The sequence below is a fragment of the Pongo pygmaeus genome, chromosome 21 (assembly GCF_028885625.2).
Source record: "Pongo pygmaeus isolate AG05252 chromosome 21, NHGRI_mPonPyg2-v2.0_pri, whole genome shotgun sequence".
NCBI classification, from domain to species: Eukaryota; Metazoa; Chordata; class Mammalia; order Primates; family Hominidae; genus Pongo; species Pongo pygmaeus.
Genome location: NC_072394.2, coordinates 62,246,515 through 62,268,920, shown reverse-complemented (window position 1 = coordinate 62,268,920; position 22,406 = coordinate 62,246,515). Strand labels below are relative to the sequence as shown.

Here is a 22,406-nt window from a genome sequence, read left to right as displayed (position 1 = left end):
CTCTAAGGAAAGAGCATGCCAGGCACGGGAAACAGCACACACAAAGGCCCTGAGATGAAATCTGCTTGGAAGACATTTGTAGGCTCATACACAGCGACTACTGTGATACACTGTTAATAGAAATATCAAGGTGTGCGGGAGCATACACAGAATGGGAATGTTGTGTCTGCGTGTGTGTGTGTGTATGTGTATCTCAAAAGCCGTGCACAAAAGTTTCGTGTAGACTTTCCAGAAGGATTCAGAGGCAACACTAGTGACCTCTTAGAGCCACGGCACTTCTCTGGGAGCAGCCAGAGAAGACCCAGAGGCCTGGAGAGTTGAGGGGCGAGAGAAGCTGATTTTTGCCTTACATCCTACTGTATTCTTTATATTTTTACCATATATATCTATCACTTTATAGAAAAACAACATAAAATAAAGTAACAGAGGCCTTGGCCCTGCTGCGGGGAGCCTCATGGTTTCTGCGGCAACACTCTTGGCCCTTTAACATTCACAGTTCTCCCAAAGGCCATGGGCAAAGGGTCTGGAGAGCTTTGCAGAAATGGAGTCTCAATGAATCTCAGTGGGTCTCAACGGGTGAGATCAGCCATGAGCTCTCCCCCAATGGCATTGCACTGTGGGAAAAAGAAGGCAGAATCCCCTAAGAAAGGAATTCGTCCTGGCCCCTGTGATGAGGAGCTGGAGTTGCTGGTGCCCCAAAGTGGTCCCTGGTCCACCTCACCCAAAAACACTTCAGCTGTCTTCCTGAGGCCTCAGCTTCCTCATCTGTACCCTAAAATACCCACCAAGTTTCCCACATGGTGTCACTCAGGAAGATGTGGAGGCCAAGGCCAGAGCTGGGAGATGAGTGAGGAGCCTTGCCCAGGTGGAGACCTGCGAAGTGGACACGGACGGGAGCCACCGGAAGTGGGGAAATGAAGCACTGGAGCCCCATGGGAGGGACTCTGATGGCTCAGCCTGGAGGGAGGAGCATGTGCCTTCGGAGAGGATGAGATGTGTCCATGCGAGGGACGAGAATGGCCAGAGCCCTGTCAAGGGCAGGCTGGGGCTGGTGCAAATTGCTGGGGAGGCTGCCTCATCCCTGGTGCTGCACCATGCACTAAAATGTTCTATGAGAATGAAGATGGTGTATGTAGCACTGCCCATCATGGAAGCCACAAGTGTTGAAAGTGCTTAAAATGTGGTGCATGCTGCAGAGGTCCTGAATTTTTAATTTCATCTCATTTTAGTTCATTTAACATTAAAATAAATTTCAACAGCCACATGTGGGACATGGGTCCTGCACAGGACAGCGCAGCGCTCAGAGATGACGAGATGACGGTGATTAGGTCATGAGGGCCCCACCCTCATCAATGATAAGTGTCTTATAAAAGAGGGTCCAGGGAGCCCTGTGTACACCTTTCGCTTGTGAGGACGTAGCAGCAAGGAACCATCTCTGAGGAACCGGCACTCACCAGACAGCAAATCTGCCGGGCCCTTGATCTTCGACTTCGCAGCCTGCAGAACAGTGAGCAATAAATTTCTGCTGTTTCTAAATTATCCATCTAAGATATTTTGTTGTTGTAGCCCAAAAAGTCTAAGACAGGAACCAGTAGAGCTCCTTGAGGCCACAGATCCAGGGAGCAGGAGGGCTGGCGTGGATCCGTCCCCTCAGGCCTCCTTCTTAACCACCAGGCTTTACCCCCTGATCCCAGTGAAGAATAGAATAAACAAACAAACAGGCAAAGTTGAAAGTCTAACACCAAGTGCTGGTGAAGATGTGGTGAAACAGGCACCACAGATGCTGGGTGAGACTGAAACCGGCAACCAGGATGACTGGCTGCATCTGCCCAAATAGAAAATGTCCTGTCCCAGCTCATCCAGTTCTTGTCATCTACTCCAGAGAAACCCCAAACACAGGAAGGTATGCATGAGGCCGATCAAGTGGAAACAACCTAAATGTCCCTCAAAGCAGAATGGCTGCCCTATGGCATATCCACACTAGGGAACAGCACTCAGCAGCTTCCTTGTACTGCAAAAGATCTTTATAGTCTAACATCATTGAAGCTCTGATTTCCTGGGTTAGTACATAACATAACAATGCCATAATCACTCATGGAGCACACACACACATGCACACACATGCACACGTGAGTGCACACACACTCACCAGTACCATATATTTCCCACAGACACATATGACTATGGAAGCACAGGGCGGATGTTCTGGGCATCTCTGTCCTCCGTGGTGAAACAGCTGCCTACAGAAGCGGAGAGAAGAGCCTAGATTCCACGATGGCGACTGTCTGGGCTCCCGGTGCCCCTACTCAAAACGCTTTCATTTTTGCCAGGAGGAGGGGATCACGAAATACTTATATAATTAGAATGTTAATAATAAATAAAAGAGCAAATCTATAACCCTCTTCTAGAATTAGCATTGTTGTACACACTATTAGGTGTTTACTTCTTTTCTTTATCTTTTAAAGGAAGATCTTTCATGTTTAAATAATGCCCCTTGTCACCCAAACATGTTCTCCTTCTGCCAGTTCAATGTGGACATTTCCTATGATTACTGGATTTATATACTTAAGAGAGTTGTTTCTTTTCCCAGCAGAGTCCGTGGAGCTGGGTTTACGGACTCACCACAGCATAGATTCATGCCACCGGCACCCCATCGCAGCAACTGTAGATTAAGTACTTTACAGAGTAACAATTCAAAAGCAGTCTCGTAGTCCGAACTATAAATTACAGAAAATCCATAGCACTAGGCTTATAGGTAGTGCTTTAAAAATAGATCTTACGTTCTGCAGCCGTAGCAATGATGATCCCAAGAATCAACCTGTACAAACCTATAAATAGTGACGGCCGTCCGTGTTTGCACAGAAGTTGTGAGCTCTCTCGGCGCCCACCATTCATTAAAACCGATGCGTGCACTGAAGCTGGTGGGTCCATCGGGATTTCACATTTGGGGAAAGCAATTATTTAGGCAATTAAATTCTGGCGCCCTCACCGGCCTTCACCCTGAGATATTAACAATAGTGCAAGGGTTTTCCAAAGCCCACGGGGGAATAACATTCACTTCTCTTTTTGGCAGAGGGCTCTGCCGTCCCGCAACTTGGGGTGTAACAAAGATTACCCTGGTACTTCAGGCTGCAGTTTGGGGTCACGGACCCTGCTGGTTCTTTTCAATTGCTACTTGGGGGGATCTGTGCGTCTACATACTGCAGCATAAAGGGAGCCTCCCTGTTCCTGGGGATGGGCCCTGGGGGGCCGTCAGCAGCTGGGAGTGAAGGTGCAGACATTAGAACATTAGCACTTCCTGCTCCTGTGGAAACCTGGGACTCACAGCAAAGATGGGAAGCAGACCCTTCATTCGGCAAAAGGCCTGAAGACCGCAGACTCGCCAGGCTGGAGGAGTGTCCCTGAGACGCAGGCCCTGCTTTGTATTTGATCATTTGAGTCTCTCATTCGTTGATTCACGTGCCCACTCATTCAACCAGTATTCACTGAGCACAGGGCCTGTGCCAGGCATGGGGGCCAGGGAGCGGGGGTGGGGGGTGGTAGGGCAAGACTAGCAAGCACAGGGCAGTTGGAGGGGCTGAGAAGCAGCCAGGGGTGAGGGGTGGGGCAGTACTGGGGAGATAGCAGGAGGCTGAGGATGGGGACAGGCCTCAGGACTCAAAGGGCCTCTTGACCCAGCATGAGTAGAAGCATGGATCTTATCTTGGGAGAAACAGGAAACCTGGGAGGGTCTCAAGCCAGGAAGAGCTGAGAGCAGATTGACCTCTCCTGGAAGGGTGCTGGGGCTGCCAGACAGAGGATAAAGTGGACAACAGCAGAGATGGCCCCAGGGACCAGGGGGGCGGGGCTGCTGCATTGGACAGGGAGAGATGGGGCAGCCTGGACTGGGACAGGGGCAACAGAAATGCCGAGCAAGGGGGCAGATCCCAGATTTGTTTTAACTATATTCAACCAAGTTTTTTTATCAGAAGCACCCAGCAGCTAAATCTGTAATAAATAAAAAAACTTCCTGTGTAGTATTACTGCTACAAATCAGAGTCTCACATATGAGCTTATGTGCTGTTTAAGTGAGAGGTTGTTTGTTTTACTGTGAGGTTCCTCCAAGCAGCCCTCAGCCACTATGAGGTTCCTCCAGGCAGCCCTCAGCCACTTACCCACAATAAGGACAGCAGAATTTGAGAGCTATTCATTCCCTCAGGACTCCTGACCCCCGGTGACCTGATCCAGCACCAATGTAGGCACCAATGTGAAGGCCTTTGCAGCTGGGATCAGGGTTATAATCAGGAGACCTGAAGATATAGAGATGAACCTGGAAGACCCAATGGGCCTCATGGAATCACTTAGGAAGCAGAGGGGAAGGCAGGAGTGCACAGGGTGGAAGGGAGGGAGGAGAGATTTGAAGGCTGAGAGGATTCAGCCACCCTTGCTGGCCTTGAAGGTGGACATGAGCCAGGGAAGGCGGTGGCCTCTACAGCTGAGAACCAAAATGACCCGGGCCCCAGCCCCAGCCCCAGCTCCAGCCCCAGCTCCAGCTGACAGCCAGCAAGAAAATAGGGACCTCAGTCCTACAGCCTCAAGGAACTGAATTCTGACAACCACCAGAACGAGTAGGAAGTGAATTCTCTCCCAGAGCATCTGGCAAAGAGCACAGCGCTGTGGAGACCCAGAGAGGGAAGCAGGCAAGCCCGCCTGCACGCCTGACCCACAGGCTGTGTGTGGCGATAAATTGGTGATGCTTTAGCTGCTGAGTTGGTGGTAAATTGTTCTGGCAGCAATAGACATCTCTCCTGTGATCCTCCTGATGAGCCATGAACACTGGGTTTCAGAATCACACTCCATCCATGAGGAAAGCCAGGCTCAGAGAAGGGTGAACACGTACAAGGTCACACTGGGACCAGGGGCAAAGCTGAGGACACCCCACATCTACCTCCTGGCCCCAAGGGTTCTTCTCCCACCTCTGTGCAACCTGCATCTCCTCCACCCTGCTTAGACGATCCTCGGAAGAAAGGTGACCTCATATCCAACACCAACTCAAGACTCTAACAAAGGGAAGAAGCCACACATGACGACAGGTGGAGAGAACCACCCCAGTGTCCACCTGTAGGAAATACGGGGTCCCACCTGTGGGGCACCACATCCCATCTACAGGGAAAGGCTCTTTTCAGTCAGCAGCCTGCTCATTTCCAAGACAGGCACCCCACAAGGACAGCCAGAGTTGGGGCATCTTTTAAGGGCTTCCAAAGCAGGCAGTAACAACAAGCATTGACCTGCTGTCAGACACTTTCCAGAACCAAAGGGATATAATATAAATCCAGGTTCATGAGAGACAGGATCACAGAATGACCAAGAATCCAGCAGACTGTCCAGGCTCAACTTCAGCTCAGCAGCTGTGACCTTGGGCACGTTACTCCATCCCTTTCAGCCTCGGTTTTCCTCACCTGTCAAATGGGGTCCCACCAGGTCGAACCCATCTCCCACAGAGATGTGTAGATGAGTGAGCAGGACTGAGGACAGGCCCTGGTTGGTGTGACTATCACTGTCCAGTGACTGCAGAGTGGCTCCTCTCCAATCCCTCACCGCAGTGACTCCCAAGCAAACAACGCAAATGATCAGTGTACAATATCCTGCACTTTCACCCATGACCACAATACTCTAGGTTGGAAATCACAGTAATCTACAAATAAGAGGAACATCTCCTTATTTTTTATTATCCCAATGTTTAACCAAACAGGAAAAAAAAAATGGAGTTAATTTATCATGATTTGTCGTGGATTATAGGAAAAGGCACAGATAGCAAAGCCATTAAAATAAAAATAGAAATCGAACGTGCACCACACCTCCAGTGCTGGAGCGTCCTCGTTACCGGAATTAGAGTGAATTAGGGCCATTAAGGGGATTTAGTCATGGAAGACAGAGAACGTGCAGTTCATACAGCTGTTTCGGACACTCGTAAGTGGAGAGACGCAGTCCTTAGCTGGTATTAGAAACCTCATCCAGTGAAGAGTCTATTTTTAGTGTTTGCCCTCTGGGGGAGTGGCAATGAACTTAGGTCCAAATGTGCAATGTGCAGGAGGCAGGAAGTCTGTGCCAGCCTCCAGGAGGCAGAATGACCACAGAGCGGGCCAGGGCAGGCCACCTGGAGGGAGGCTTGGATGGAGAAGGGCTACCAAGGGCACCTGTCAGGTGACAGCACGAACACACAGGGTGGGTATTGGAGAAGACGTCCGGGCAGGCCTGTGCATTCTCATCTCCAGGTCTGCTTGTAGAAAAGGTGTGTAAATCACTCAAGACGGTCTAAAAATATGACATGTTTTCAGAAGGAAGAGCCAGCTTCCACTGCTGAGAGACTCACGCAAAAAGGCCACATGCCCACTTCCTGCAACTTGACAGAGATAATGTTGCTAAACTAGGAGATTCTTTTTGCTAAATGGCTTTCCTTTAGGGAGAGGTGAAAAGCTCAATGTCAGAGCAACAGTACTTGAAGAAACTCCTGTGAGCCGCAAGGAAGGGCCTCTGCGTGGGGGTGAGGAGAGGAGGCCTCCCTGCCACCAACCCCACCTCCCCATCATCGCCTCCGCATCATGCTCTCCATTGGACACAGAGCTTACAGCACACCTGCTAGGTGCCAGGCACGGGGTGCATGCCCTGCACACAAAAATGCGCCAGTCACTGCTGCCCTGGGTTTACCTTTGGTGGAGCAGATGGATCATTAACAAGAGAGTGAACAGGGTGATTATTGTGCTGGGGGTCCCCATGGCCACCCCCAGGTTGAGTGATTCACTAGAGGACTCACAGGACTCGGCTGTAGCTGTACTCACAACTGTGATTTATAGCAGCAGCAGGCAAAGCACACCCAGCAAAGAAAAACGTGCCTGGGGCGAAATCTGCCAGAAACCAGGCACAAGCATCTGAGGGTCCCTCCCAGTGCAGTCACATTTTGGGGGATTTTCCCCAAAAATGGCCACAACATCACCTCCAACCTCATATGTTCTTCTCGCAACGTGGCTTTGCAGCCTCCCGCTGAGAGGTGGGTTCATGCCGACCCTCACCCCGAGTCAGGGAAGGCCGATTCTAAGGCAGAAGCGGGACTGTGATGTCCAAAGCCAGATCATAAGCGGTGACAGAACTTGAGTCTGTTTCTCTCAGGTTGCTCACTTCTGCACCTCAAGCTGCCCATGCAAAAGCCCGAGTGGAAAGGACCCGAGGCCCCGCTCATGTTCCCAGCCGAGCTGTCAGGGGCTGAACTGTATTCCCTCTAATATGTATATGTTGAAGTTTTGATCCCCAGTGTCTCAGAATGCAATATTTGGAGAAGGCGTTTTTTAAAGGGGTGATTACATTAAAATGAGGCTGCTGAGGGGGTGGGGGGGTGCCAATCCAATCTGACTGGTGTCCTTATATGAAGAAGAGATTTGGACAATAAGAGTTTACAGGGGGAAAAGATCACCCCAGAATAGGGGATGAGAGGCTTCATAGACGAGGTCTCACTGCCGGGCCTTGACAGATGGGTACACTCCACAGGAGGCCAGTAGCCTTCCGGCAGGAGGAGCAGCACGGGTGAAGGCTGGGGAGTGAAGGTGGAGGCCTGGCTTAGACGGAGGGTTAGGGGCTGGGAGCTGGAGGACCTCCTAGGCCTCTGGTCAGAGCAGGGCTGTGCTGAGGCTGGCACACTAGGTTGAGGGAGATCGCATCCATATATACATGCACACATATGCTCATGCACGCACACACTCATGCACACACTAGCTCATGCACACACTCATGCATGTAATACTCATGCACACACTTGCTCATATACACACTCACGCACACCTTCGCACACACTCCTGCACAGCTTCACACCCTCACACACATGCATACACACACAGGCATGCACACTCCTGCACAGCCTCAACCCTCACACACACACACCCAATCACGTGCACACAGGCACGTGCACTCATCACAGCTTCACACCCTCACACACAGTCATTCACACACAGGCACATACACACTCTTGCACAGCCTCACACACACATGCATACACACACAATCAGGCACACACAGGCACATGCACTCAAGTATATCCTCACACTCTCATGCACGTTCACATACACTTGTCCTTAAGGGCACCACCTAAGGCACTGAGGCAGGGCTGCCCCGTTGCACACACGGGCACCAGTACCACATCTTCTTGCCCACTCGCTCACTTGTGTTTCCTTTGGCCCACACAGTTTGCAACTAAAATGCCTGGCACAGGAACCTTCCATAGAGAGCCCCCCGGTCTGGCCCACTTCGCAGTGTGAGGCCCAAGAGCTGCTGAATTCCCTCCAGGAAAGGCCTTCCACAGGTCCACGCATGAACCGTCCCTGGTGACTGGTGCACCTAAGTAGCTTTCCTGAAAATATTGTAATCACGCAAAATCGACATTGCTCCCGGTAATCTAGGCCATGAGGTCACCAGCTTCCAAAGGGCAACTCCCCCTGCCCAATGCAAAGCCCACAACGCAAACCCTGGGCCAGCCCAGAGAGGGCCAGACCCCTGGTCCTCCCATCCCCACATCCCAGCCAGCCCCTGCCCAGGCTAGGAGTCCTATGCAAGGGATGTGTATCATTGTTGTTTTCCTTAAAATAAACTGCTACCGAAGTTTGGTAGGAATCCCGAATCAGAGGAGGGTTCCGGGAAAGCCAGCCCCCTGGGCTTGTTGGGAGTCAGTCCGAGGCTGCTCCTGTAGGCAGGCACACAGGGAGCCTCCCTCCTGGGGCCAGCCCTGGGAAAGCAGCCAGGCTGCGAGAAGGAGCATCCAAATTTCTCCACACAGCTGGTCCCTGCTTGGGAAACGTACAGCCAATTGTCAATCGTATCAATAAAACCATGTAGGCTACCAGATCAGACCAATTTTTGCCCAAAACCTGCTCTGAGTTTTGGTTTGGAAGCCATGGTCCACTTCACAGTTAGGGGTAAAGTAAATTGATTGGATCTGTCCCCACCCCCAGACCACCTTTCCTCCCTCTGCTCCCTCAGGGCTAGGAATCCCCACCAGAATCAACAGATCCCTGGGTTAAACCCAGTGACTCCTGTAATCCTTATTAAAACCCTGTATTCTACCTCATACTGTTCATTCACACATGTTATAGTAGATAAGAAAAATAAATGCAAAGAAAAAGCTATACAAGCCTCAAAAGGAAACGCAGAGGGATGTGTTTTTGAGCAGCCATCCTGGTATGCCCCCAGCTGAGGACTTCTCAGGATACAGGACTTTCAGAGCTGAAACCAGGACCCTCCCTGCTACACTGAGAAAAGCTGTTCACTCTAAACTCCAGGCAGAAAAGGGTTTCTTAAGACACAAAAAGCAAAAACAAAGAAAAAGCTGGATACATTCTACCACATCAGAACTAAAAGCTTCTATTCAACCAAGAACACCATAAACAAAGTGAAAAGACACACAACAGAAAGGACACGAATATTTGCAGCCAGCGGAGGATCAGGTTCCAGATCAGATCAACGGCGCTCACAAACCATTCGGAAACACACGAACGACCCCCTGGAAAAAGAGGGCAAAGTAAATGAAGAGGCAATGCTCAGAGAGTGAAATCTAAATGGCCAAGTCACATAAGAAAAACTCTCAAGCAATCAAGGCAATGCAAATGAAACAATGTAATTTTCACTTCTCTGGAGGATTGGCAAAATTTCAGAATGTGAATGTATCAAGTGCTGGTGAGAGAAACGGGTACCTCCGACACTGCTGTTGGGAGTGACACAGCCACTATGGGAAACAGTCTGGCAATAGCAGCTTAAATTTAAAACGCACTCATCCTAAGCCCCAGGAGTTCCATTCTTAGGATGTGCCTTACAGAGAAACGTTTGTACAGATGGGCCCAGCACCTCACGCAGGATGTCCCCTGCAGCACAGCCTGTGACAGGATCTGAGAAGGACCTCCATGGCCATCGGTAGCAGAAAGGCGAAAACAGCCATGGAATATTCCAAAGCAATTAGACAGAACCTATGAAGCCAGATAAATCTCCAAGACACACTGCAGAGTGAAAACAGCTTCACAACGAGAAGTGCTGTGTGATGCCATTTCTTTAAAAAGCACATGCTTATGTCAAGAAAGTTTGGTGGGAAATGCCATGAATGGTAACAGTGGCTTCCCTGGGGAAGGGCGAAGGGTGGGTGGGGGGATTCATGTTCCAGAGGGATTTGAGCCTTATTTGCAATGTTTTCAATTTCTCACTTGGAGGATGTATTCATGACGTACTAGTGTAATTAAATATATACGTGTATGTGTTTGAGTGAGTAATTTTTTTTCCAGAAAAACTTATCCCCTGAGCTGGAGACCACATTATCCATTCATCCCATAAAATATTTATGGAGTCCCAACTACAGGCTAGGACTTTTTCTTTCTTTCTTTTTTTTTTTTTTTTTGAGATGGAGTCTCACTCTGTCACCCAGGCTGGAGTGCAGTGGAGCAATCTCGTCTCACTGCAAACTCCGCCTACCGGGTTCACGCCATTCTCTTGCCTCAGCCTCTCGAGTAGCTGGGACTACAGGCACCTGCCACCACTCCAAGCTAATTTTTTGCATTTTTAGTAGAGACGGGATTTCACCGTGTTAGCCAGGATGGTCTCGATCTCCTGACCTCATGATCTGCCGGCCTCAGCCTCCCATAGTGTTTGGATTACAGGCGTGAGCCACCGTGTCCAGCCTAGGCCATTTCTAAAGATTGGGGATCACTCCTTTCCCTTCAAACAAAAATGGAGCGATCAACTTAGTCATCAGCAAAGTTCACCAGCAGACAGCAGTCCTTAAAGTAATGGGGTGACAGCTGCGTGGGGATTTGAGCTAAGTGGTGAGAAAATGTGAGGCTCAGAGCAGGTAAAAGAGAAGCAGACCTGAGGGGCCACTGGCCATGGGGAGGTGCTTGGCTCTCACAGGTGTGCCCTGAGCACCCTGCGGGGAAAGGAGAGAAACGAAGATGTGTAGCCAGGTCACACCTCTCCCAGGGCCTTCTCGAGCTGCTGGGACATCATGACTCTGCCTTTTACCTCCAAGCACCCATTGGTCACAGGAAAGAAAACTGAAGGCTGCAGGGTGATTTGCAATGCACGGCGGGTTTTGCAGGTCAGGTGAGCACAGCTGTGGGGTTCTTGCACTGCCATGCTGGAGTTTGTGATCGCAGTACCCATCTCCTTCTGCGATCCTCCTGATTTCCTACTGGAAGTCTCAGGCTGGCTATGGCGGGGATGCCAGCTCCATTTCTGGACCGGAGGAGACAGCTAGGTCTCAGCCGTCCAGTCCTCCCCACTCCCTCATGCCAGTAAGTGGTTCAAGGGCCAGTGATATGACCCAGCCTGAGTCTGGGACAGACAAGGAGAGGCTAGCTAGAGCTATAGACGCCCAGTTTCCTGACTCAACAGATGGCCCTTTTGCTTCTGTGTGTCTAGTCCGTTTCAGTCACTTGCTACCAGAAAAGCCTGCTAAGTCCAGCTGGTTGTCATTAAGATTTCAAAAGAATTGGGCAACTCCAGACCCAATATGGGTCTTCAGAGTTACTGCCTTCAGGGAGCCTTGCCCAGCCCTGACTCTGAGCTGAGCCAGGGAAACAAGGCATTAAATTTCAAACTGTCTTTGCAGCCCCTAAAGCCACAACTTTTAATGAGCATCAGCTGGGACATGTCATGATATCATTGATCACGCCTTTCCCTTCAAAAAAAAAATTTAAAGGAAAAAAAAACTCATTTAGTGCAGAAATAACCCACTACGAGTCAGCACTTCAAAATCAGACTTCGAAGTCTGGAAGAATGAGTGGTTAATTTGTTCCTAAATTAATGCAGCCCTGGCCCCAGAAATAGCACATTATCCCTTTAAGTGTGAGTTAAGATTCCCAAGCAAGGTCCGGGAAATAGCCACACAAATCAGGGAAGCCGAGCTTCAGGTGGCAGCTGGACAGATCCTTCTGGTTCCAAAATGAACGAAGTCAAAGGGACCTTCTCGAGGTCTGGCATCAGTGCCCAAAGAGTTGTGGGCACACAGCCTGGTTCTTCCTTGGGTGCCGGGACCCTTGCTCCAAACCAAAACTTGGCATTTGCACTGGGGTCCTATCTGACTCAACATTGAAATGCAACATTGAAACCAAGAAACCCAGCCACACTCTCTGCCTCAGCCCCCTCCCAAGTGACCTCCTTTAAGTGCCAGCCCCATTCTGATGAATCTCAGATTGGAGCCTCCAGACCAACCACCGCCCCAAGCTCCAGACTCAGACGTGCAATGGCCCAGTGTACACAGCCCCTCCAAATCACCATGGTCAGCACGGAATGTGCGCTTCCTCTCCCAGACCTCTCCTCTCCATGGAAAGTGAAGGAATGCACTGCAGAAGCCTCCCACCAGTCTCCCTCCTCCCCCACCAAGCCTTCCACACCCCCATAAACAGCACCACCATCCACCCAGTGCTCAGACCCCAAACCTACATGGCATCCTGGATTTGGGGTACCCAAGTCATGAGCAGGTCCTATCAGCCCCCAGTGCTTCCCACTTTCTCCGTCTCTGATGTACCCCCCTGTCCTCCAAGCAGCTGGCAACTCCCCTGCTGCCATAGCCTCCAAATAAACCTGCGGCCACACAGCAGCCACGAGGAGCTTTCTCTCAGACACAGAGGGACATGCAATTCCTCAGCCTAGAACCTGCCATTGGCCTCAGGTTGCACATGTAAAACCCCTAGGGACTTATGATGGAGGCCAAGGCCCACGGGCCACCTCCCCAAACTCAGCTCCCTCCAGTCTCCTAGCTGATGGGCTTCCAGCCTCAACGACCCTCCTGTTCCCCAATGCCATCAAGTGAATTCTCACCTCAGGGCCTCCCTGCTCCCCGCAGCATCCCAGCATCTAGATCCGCGCCTGAAGCATTTTCAATGATGAATAATCATTTGCTGACCCACTGACAAAATATTCCGCTTTCTCCTTGGGGAAAGTGGGTCAGCAGTGGCGGAGCCCTGCCATCCATCCATCAAGGCCTAGACAGAGGCCGCAGAACTATTTTAAAAATGCCCAACGACTGAGGAGCACAAGGAACAGGTGAGGAGTTGCGTAATTACTGCAGGCAGAACATGGGCTCCTGGTGGCCCTGAACACACTGCCAAGCTGCCGAAGGTTAGGACTGGGAACGCCCTTTCCCAAAATCCAACCCAGAATACGCCTCACTGTGCTTAGTACTCATGTATTGCCAAAAACAGGAGTGCTTTAAGGGAGGACACCGACACTCATGGGCACTTACTCTATGCAGGCACTGGGGGAGGGGCTTCTGCCTCATTAGAGACGGGCACCCTAGAGGGGCCCCATCTCCCTCTCTTTCCCAACTCCACCCTGGGAGCTCAGCACAGGGACTGGTGTTCAGTAGGTGCTCAGTATTCCTGATGAGTGGATTCAGCTGCCCATCCTCTGTGCCTGGGCTAAGCTTCTGCCACGAGCTTCTCCTCCAAGGGCACTACAGAAGGCCTGGCAGATAGTGGGCTCTCAAGTGTTCCCCAAATCCCCATGTCCCCCTTTCTCGACTTTGTGACTCCACGTATCCCTGTATCTCAGGGTTTCCCAACCCCAGCACTAGCCTGTGGACTACACCATTATCGCCTCGGGGGGAAGGAGGGCTCCTGGCAGTGCAGGATGCTTAGCAGTGTCCCTGGCTTCTGCCCACTGGGTGCCAGTGGCGTTCCCCCAGGTGTGACAACCAGAAATGTCTTCAAGGGAAGGCAGGATCAACCCGTTTCGAGGCACTGAAAAGAACCACTGATGGATCTAAACCAGAGTTTCCCGAGTGGCCTGATCCCAGAGTTTCCTGGTGCTTTAGTTAAAAAAACAGATTATCCAAGGAGACTGCAAGGGGCAGGCCTGGGTGGGGCCCCTGGAACAATCTGTAATAAGTGCCCCCGGTATCCTGACCAAGGGCCAGTGCGGAAACACTGGCCTAGCTCTCCTCCCCCTCATCTGGGTTCTGCCTACTGGACACCTGGTACTCATGCACCCATGGCCACTGAGCACAGGCAACACTCTAGCCTTGTCACCAGGAGGCCTGAGGCCACTCCCCATCCTCAACTCCTCTTCCCTGGCCCAGCTGGGGCCCTGGCCATTTTCTGGATTCCTCAGGCCCCTCTTCCTAGATCCCATCCGTTGAACTGCAGCTGGACCCTCTCCAGGGCCAGGTGTCTGCCCAGCAGGGGGCGAGGGGCCAGCCCCACATGGGTGGAGGCCAATGGCCCTCCCTGGGGAAGAAGAGTGAACAAGCGCAGAGCCCTCTCTTGGGTGGCCAGCGCTGCTCATATGATCCCAACTGCTGCCCCAAGACACAGGTATTGGATCACCCCCATTTTACAGATGCAGAAACTGAGGCGCAGCAAGGTCAAATGCCATGCAAAAAGGCTCATGCAGCTGGCAGAGGGGAATTCCAAACCCCAGACTGCCGACCCCCACGCCAGCGCTTCTGATCCTACGGGCACTGCCCTTGTTTAGGGAGAGACTCTGGTGACTTTGCTGCGAGGGGGCGGAGGGGGGCGGTAAGCCCGAGACCCGGGGCGCCCACCTCTGTGGCTGGGGGCGCAGCGGCCATCCTGGCCACCCGCAACGGCCAAGGGCAAGGGATCCAGGAGGAGTCCTCCCCCAGCGCCTCGTGCCCGGCCGGGACCCCGGGCCCCACGTCCTGCGTCCCCTCCCCGCGGCGGGCGCTTACCTTGCGCAGGACCTCGGGCGGCGGCGGCGGCGTCCCGGGCCCCGAAGGCGCTCAGCAGCGAGCGCAGGGGCGCAGGACAGCGGGCGCGCCCCCCGCCACGGCCGCGCATCCCGCCGGAGGGCCGCGGAGCGGAGCCGGGGCCGCGGGGAGGCGCCGGCGGGGCGGGACCGGGACCAGGGCCGGGGGCGGCGCCTCCACGCGAGGCCGGCCCCTCCGCCGGGCGGGGGCTCCGAGGGGCGCCGCTGCGACCTTGACCCGCCCGGAGCTGCAGCCTGGCCCGAGCGAGCGGGAGGGGAGACCTCAGCGCCGCGCCCGGGGCCTTCCAGGGACGCCCTAGAAACGTTAAAGGGACAGCCGGGCGGGAGGTGTAGCCGCCGGTTCCCCGCGCTATAAACAGGCAGCAGCGCTGGAGCCGCTGTGGGGCGGCGGGCGAGTCGCTTGGCCTCTCTGAGCCTCAGTGGTCTGGTGTGTAAATGGACTGCGGCTGAAGTGGGATGGGCCGAGACTGAGCCGGGCCTGGCGCTCCCTAAGTTGGAGACTCCTTGGCTGCCTTAATGTAAGGGCGGTGGGAGGCACTGCTGCCTGTCGAATAAACCCCATATATTTACCTTTTTAGCTATGAAACAAAACATTCGTACTTAGCTTAATGAGTGCTGCTTGGGGGACACCTTTGTAACCACCAACCAGCTCCAGAACTAGAACTGTGCCGGCCCCGTCCCCTGACCCTCCCAGCGCCCTCTCACAAAACGCCCCGTCCACCCACCAGCACCTGGGCGTGAAGGGGTTGGGGTGACTCTCCGGAGGCCTCAGCAGCCTCTACTGACTTTGGGGTTTTTGCAGCCACAGCCCTGCCCTTGAGGCAGGATCCTGGCCTGAGATGGACTCAGGGTCCCCATCAGCACCCACACAGCCACGTCCCCAGCAGAGTTCCGGGTAACCCTCCTCCTGACACTCAGGTCCTCAGAGCCCCAAAGGAACACCACTCCCCTCCTCCACCACTGAAGGCTTTCAAAGTGCACTCTGCTAAGGGACTAGGAACCCCCGTTCCATCCCCCAGCGGCTCCCCCAGCAGGTGCAGTGGGCCACACAGCTGCCAGTGCAGTGCTGGGACTGGGATGTAGCCAGGCCTCCCAGCCACCTGCCTCCTCCCTGGCAGCCTGCCTGCTTCCCGCATCTCCTGCCCAGACTTCTCAGCCTCATCTTCAGAACTGCTTAACGGTGGTAACAGTCGGCAGCCAGCACCTGGTGGCACTGCACTGAGCATACATTCCCTGAACCTTTCGAAAACTCACTGAGGAGGGCGCTGTTACAGATGAGAAAATGCAAGCTCCATGAAAGCTGGGACTTAGTCCACTGCTCCAGTCCCCCTCCTACTTCATCCTGTTTGCTCCTCCATCAGCTCCTGGAGAGAGACACTATCATCATGCCCTCCTTTCTAGAGAAGGAAACTGAGGCTCAGAGAAGCGAAGTTACCTGCCTAGAAAGTGAGAAAGGTGCAGCGTCTGGATTCAACACCTGGCCAGTGTTGTGGTGCTTCCTTGCTCTGTGCCCAGCTCATTGGTTTGCCCTCGTGAACTCCTACCCAACCTTCAAGACCTGGCTTAAGTGTTTGCCTCTTTTCTGAAGACTTTAATCCTTCAGTCTCCCTGCCTGTCTTCCCCAGGCCTTTGGCTCTCCCTTCCGCAGGCCCCCAGCACTCTGTGCTCTCTGTTGGGCATACACTGCATCCCATTGAGATTATTTGTCCACTCATCTGCCCTGCCCCTCACTGGGCTGGAATTTGAGAGGACAGGCATTGGTCCTGGTCACTCGGGGACCATGTGTTTTGCAGGCTTTGTCCCACTCTGCTGGGAATAGCATTTCCATTTCCTGCTGGAAGCCTCCTTCCCCACTCTGTGGACCCAGGGTTCCTCCCTAATTCCAGGGGAGGGCTGGTGACCTAGTCCAACCAACTAGCGTAGATCATCCACCTGACCTCAGAGACTGGGCCAGAAAAGTTGGTTCACAGAGGCACATATTTGGGACTTTGCTGGACTGGGAGAGAGAAGCCCTTGTTATCCACTAGTCCTAAGAAGGACGGTCTGAACGTCCAGGGCCATTACATGGCTCAGAATCAAAACAACACAGAAGAGGGAGGAGCCTGGACAGGGAGGTATCAGGGGCTGCTGGCATTGTCCGTGTGAGCAGCTGGTTCCAGCTGTGCCTGAAGGCAGCCCTATGGAGGATTGGAATTTTCAGTCCCACCCTCCTTGCCATTTCCTTTTCTCCCTAACCTTGGTGGGGAAGAGGACACTGAAGGAAAGAGTTAGGAGACAGAAATGTTAGCATGAAGACAAATCCAAGGTGTGCTAGGAAAGGTCTCTCTCTTTCTGCCGGCCCTGCTGCCTGTCCACAGGCCAGAGCCTTCGTGGCCCCTGATCTGTTTGCACATGGATCTATTGGTGACCTACAGAATGGGGCTTCACATGGCAGGTCTACACAGCCCTCTCAAGTACACACTACCAAGGATGCTGACTAACCCCGTCTGAGGCCAGCAGACACTGTTGGCCTCCTTAGGTGTGGCCTGGGTTGGGCCTTTTGAACTCTGAGCAGGTTTCTTCAGAAGAGGATGCAGAGGGGAAGATGAAGCCTAATCACTCATCCTCATTGAACACTTCCGACGCGCCAGGCCCTGCGCTAAACACTCCATCTGCTTTATCCCAGTTCATCTTCACAAAAATCTAAAGACAGCATTATTCATTATCCCTAAGAAAACTGAAGCTCTCAGAGGCTCCCCGAGGCCCTGCTGCTAATATTAGGACAAGCCGAGCTCCAGGCCTCATAACTGGACTCCAGGACCTGTGTGCTTCACCAGAGCCATACCACCCCTGGGTGCTTCTAGGGCAGAGGACAGGCTGGCCAGGCCCAGCCCCTGCAAAGAATCCAGGAGGGCTGAAGGCCACCCCATCAGCTGCTCCCTTGGGCCCAGCAGGACCCTCAGGGCCAGCCCTGTGGGTAACATCCCTTCTTCGTGAGGACCCTCCAGGGTGTCCTGAATGTCCATGAGTTGGTCTGGGCTGTGGGAACACAGGCCAGCAGGAGCCCTGCTGAGAGGTTCTCCCTCGGCTACAGGGCTGAAGTCTAGGACACAGCAAGGGGCATGAGGGACAGGGGGTATTGGTCTTCCCTGCAGCCACGTGCAGTGGGGCATCCACTTGGCTAAGCCACCTAGCCCCACGTTTGAGCCCCACTCACTCCAGGGACTCTTTCAGTTCCAATGGGCTGAAATCCAAGTTCTTCTGGCTGGAGCAGAAAAGGTACCCCTTGGGCCCTGGAGAGACCAGGAGGAGGGGTGGTGACAGACATGGCTGAATCCAAGAGTTCCACTACCAAAGCTTCAAGGGACCACCTCCTTCCTTGGAGCTCCAGAGAAAGCCCCAAGCCGAGTGTGCTTGGACCTCCTCACAGCACCTCTCCCCAACTCTGAACTGGTCCTCATCACTAAGGGATGGGAGCTACGGGTTAGCCAGGCTGGTGGCACGGAGGAGGATGGAAGTGGGGTAGGATCAGCTCACCTGAACCTGCTCTGCTGAGGCCTGGGGAGAGGAGGTTCTCCAAAAGCTGCTGTGGTGCAGCCGCCTAGAGAGGGGGAGAGCTTGGGGCAGAGCAGACACCAGGTTCTCCACAACACTGCACTTCCAGGCCAGGCCAGCTCCTCATGCAGAGCCTGAGTAGGGGGAAGTGGCCAGAATGACTGCAATGAGAGCTGCCTGGGCAGGCACAGGGCCCCAGGCTCAGAAGGACCCAGGCTTGGCTTCCTGCCCTACCACCATCACCTTGAAGCTCTTCATAATTTTTGAATAAGGGAACTGTACTTTCATTTGCATTAGACCCCTGGCAAATTCCGTAGCAGGTCATGGCTGTGAGTGACCTCCCTGGACACACACACCAACCCAACAGCAGTGACTTGCCAAGTTCACTGTCTCTGTCTATGCTGGGAGTTCCTTCAGCATCCTTATGACCCGCAGGAACCAGCTGGGATACCTTCACAAGGTTTTCCCTGCAGGCATGGAGTGAGGACTAGGGGTGATTTCCTATAAGCCTATAAAACCCGGTTGCCCTGCAACTTGTGGACAAGTAAGACTTGAGTTCATGGAACCCAGTGTATGTATATATGATACAGACCTCTGTGTGTACAACATCACAGCTCGGAATGGCCCAAAGCTTTCTTTCTCAGTGTTGGTTGGCAGTGCACCTGAGCTCCACAGGGTCACTAGGCTGCCTCAAGGATCAGTAAGAGTGCTGCAATTGATTGGCAATGTCTGATAAGGGCAAGGGCCAGCAGAGTGGGGCATGTGTGCTACATAGTTACCAATCTTTCTGCTGTCTAGGAGGAAATGAGGACTCTGCTCCTAAGAGCTAGAACACTTAAAGGACACGTTGGGGTAAAGGCTGGCTATCACTGAGGGCAGAGACTGTGTGTAATCACCATTCAAAATCTCCAGTACCACACAGACTTTGGTTCATGGTAGATGCTCAATAAATAATTAATAAAGAAAGATCTAAAAGGCACCACGAAGATGAGGTTTTACCACGAGATGATGAAAATGGTTTGGAACAGGTAGAAGTAGTGGGCGCATAGCATTGTGAATGTCCTAAATGCCACTGAATTGTTCACATTAAAAGTGATATTACACAAATATCACCTCAAATAATTATTTTTTTTTAAAAAAAAAAGAAAAGGGTGGCTTATGCCTATAACCCCAGCTGCTCAGGAGGCTTCAAGCTTCAACTCGCTTGAAGCCAGGAGTTCAAGACCAGCCTGGGCAACATAGCGAGACCTCATCTCTACAAAAAATTTAAAAAGTAGTTGGGTTTGGTGGCGCAAGGCTGTGGTCCCAGCTACTCAGGAGGATCGCTCGAGCCCAGGAGTTTGAGGCTGCAGTGAGCCATGACGTGCCACTGCACTCCAGCCTGGGCAACAGAGCAAAACCCCATCACTAAAAATCATAAACACATAATTTAAAAAAAAAAAAAAAAGGAAAGAATCCTCCTTTAAAAAAAAAAGCCACGGTAAGTTACTCAGAGTGACTGGAATGATCCCATCTTCTTCATCATCATCATTCCAGTACAGTGCAGTACAGTCTTTTCTTTTATCATAAAAATCCATGACACGTTTGCATTCTCTCCACACACACAAATTTTCCCTCCAAATCTTCCAGGGGCACTGATCCTAGAGGAGAAGACACTCAGCCCCTCTAGCAGCCCCTGGGCTGCCCCCCGGGGGCCCCAGAACGCAAGACACCCAGAAGTGGGCCTGACCCCGGAATTCTCCATGAGCGGCCTGCTTCCCCTCATCCCAGGCTCCATCCCGCGTCCCTGCTCTTGTTCCTTTCTCCTTGCGTCATCCCCGTCACTCTGGGTCCCCGAGGTCGCAGCTGCTGCCGAATTTTGTGAATCGCCCTAAACTGCCTTAAATCCTCTTTGAGTCACGTGGCAGATATCCAGGAGCCACGGCTGTTATTTCTGGGGCAGGCCCTGTGGGCTGTGGGCTGGGCTTGTCCTGGCAGCGTTTCCACCCTGCCTCAGGGACCCCTAACCCTGGGCTTCTCAGCATCTTGTCGGGGGGGACACAGGTCCAAGGTCCCCTGGGCTGTGGGAGACCCCTTATCAGGCCAGACCCTCGGCTGAGTTCTGCCTCCAGCTGTAGGATTCTCAACCGCTCTCTCCTTCGTCAGCGTGCTGACTGAGGTTAGGAGTCTGAGTGGTCCACTTCCCCCTGGGAAGCCCGGGGTGGGTTTCTGGATCAGCTCTGCCGGCAGGACTGGGGAGAAACCGGCAGAAACCTTGGGTATTTATTTCCTGGAATCTGCAACCCAGGGAGGATCCAGACGCCCTCTAGCGGCCACTAGGACGGGTGCAGGCGAGCCTGCCCAACTCTCCCCATTTCTGGTGGGCGGGAGGTGCCCCTGCTAGGAGTTCTCTGATGTTGGGGCTGTGGTGAAAGGAGCCTGCAGCGGAGGGATGCAGGTGCTGGATCCCTTTGAGCTTTCTAAAATTCACCCAGTTTTTCATTCTAGTCAACATGTGTCTATATTCTTTTCATACACATCACTTTCTCACCAAATATTTAAGTAAAAATCAATGCTCTGGAAGATGCACAGTGTGTACCCAGGGGCTTCAAGGGCCACTTCCGAGCACCCCAGGGTACCCACCCTGCAGCACGGCCCAGAGCCTCCTGTGAAGAGCTGTGGCCTGTGCCGGGCAGGACTCTTCTCTCCCCACTCCCTGGTCCTGTCCCAATTCCCCGTCCTTGCCCCGATGCCTCTCATTTCTCTGACAGTCCCCTGCTGAATTCAGGTGTGGGTCTAAGCTGCTTTGAACCGTCTTTGACACATTGTGGGACTATCCATAAATTGTTAAAAACAAATCATCAGCATGTAAAATGGTGCAGCTGCCTTGGGAAACAGTCTAGCAATTCCTCGAAAAGCTAATCAAGTCGCCATATGACCGAGCAATTCCACTTCCAGGTACGTACTCAAGAGAACTGGAAACATTTTTCCCCAGAAAAGCAAGTGCATGGCTGTTCATAGCAGCATTCACCATAATAGTCAAAAAGTGGAAGCAACTCAAATATCTGTCAGCTGATGAAAAAGTCAGGGGTAGCACCCTAGTCCCTCAGTATCCATGGGGGGTTGATTACAGAACACCCAGGGATACCAAAATCCACAGACGCTCAATTTCTTTATATGAAATAGTGTACTACTTGCTTATAAGCTACATACATCCTCTTGTATTCATTAAATCAGGGATATCCAATCTTTTGGCTTCCCTGGACCACATTGGAAGAAGAATTGTCTTGGGCCACACACAAAATACACTAACGATAGATGATGAGCTAAAAAGAAATTGAAAAAAAACTCTCATAATGTTTTAGGGAAGTTTATGAATTTGTATTGGGCTGCATTCAAAGCTGTCCTGGGTCACATGTGGCCCACGGGCTGCCCTTTGGACAAGCTTGCTTTAAATCATCTCTAGATTGCTTATAATACCTGATACAATGTAAATAGTCATTATGCTGTATTGTTTATAAAATAATGACAAGAAAAAAGAGTATGTACATGTTCAGTACAGGTACTCCATCCTTTTCTTTCAAAAATATTTTCAATCTGCAGTTGGTTGAATCCACGGATGTGGAATCCGCGAATTTGGAGGGCCGGATGTATACCCATACAATGGAATATTATCTGACAATAAAAAGGAATGATGTACTGATCCACACTACAACACAGATAAACCTTGGAAAGATTGTGCTAAGTGAAAAAAAAGTCATAAAAGTCTGCATCATGAATGACTCCACTTACATGAAATGTGCAGAAAGGGCCAATCCAAAGAAACATAAAGTAGCTTAATGGTTGCCAAGGGCTGAGGAAGGGGAGGATGGGGAGTGACTGCTTAATGGTTTTCTTTATGGGGTGGTGAAAATGCTGTGGAATCAGATAGTATGATAGTTACACAGCCTTGTGAATATATTAAAAACCACTGAATTGTATGCTTTAAAATGGTGAATTTAGACTATGTAAATTATATCTCAATTTAAAAAAATCATCAATACAGCCATCTGGTTGAGGGTCTACCATGTGCCAGATGCTTAGAAGTAATCTGTCAACCCTCCCCACCCCAGCCAGCAACCCTGGCAGTTGGGGAGGAAGAAAAACATCTTACAAGAAGA

At 52.0% G+C, this 22,406-nt stretch overlaps 1 protein-coding gene across 3 annotated transcripts in view; it reads right to left on the bottom strand.

Moving 5' to 3' along the window:
• The window catches only part of PHACTR3 (phosphatase and actin regulator 3), a 280,608-nt gene extending 265,778 nt beyond the window's left edge, over positions 1–14,830 (bottom strand). For 2 of the 3 annotated variants that reach the window (XM_054467832.1, XM_054467836.1), the window contains exon 1: positions 14,696–14,830. In XM_054467832.1, coding sequence (XP_054323807.1) covers positions 14,696–14,804 — 109 coding nt within the window. In that variant the 5' untranslated portion in view covers positions 14,805–14,830. Of the gene's footprint in view, positions 1–12,825; positions 12,895–14,695 lie in introns of those variants that run through there. The other variant, XM_054467833.2, reaches the window with a different exon arrangement.
• Positions 14,831–22,406: the final 7,576 nt, after the last annotated feature.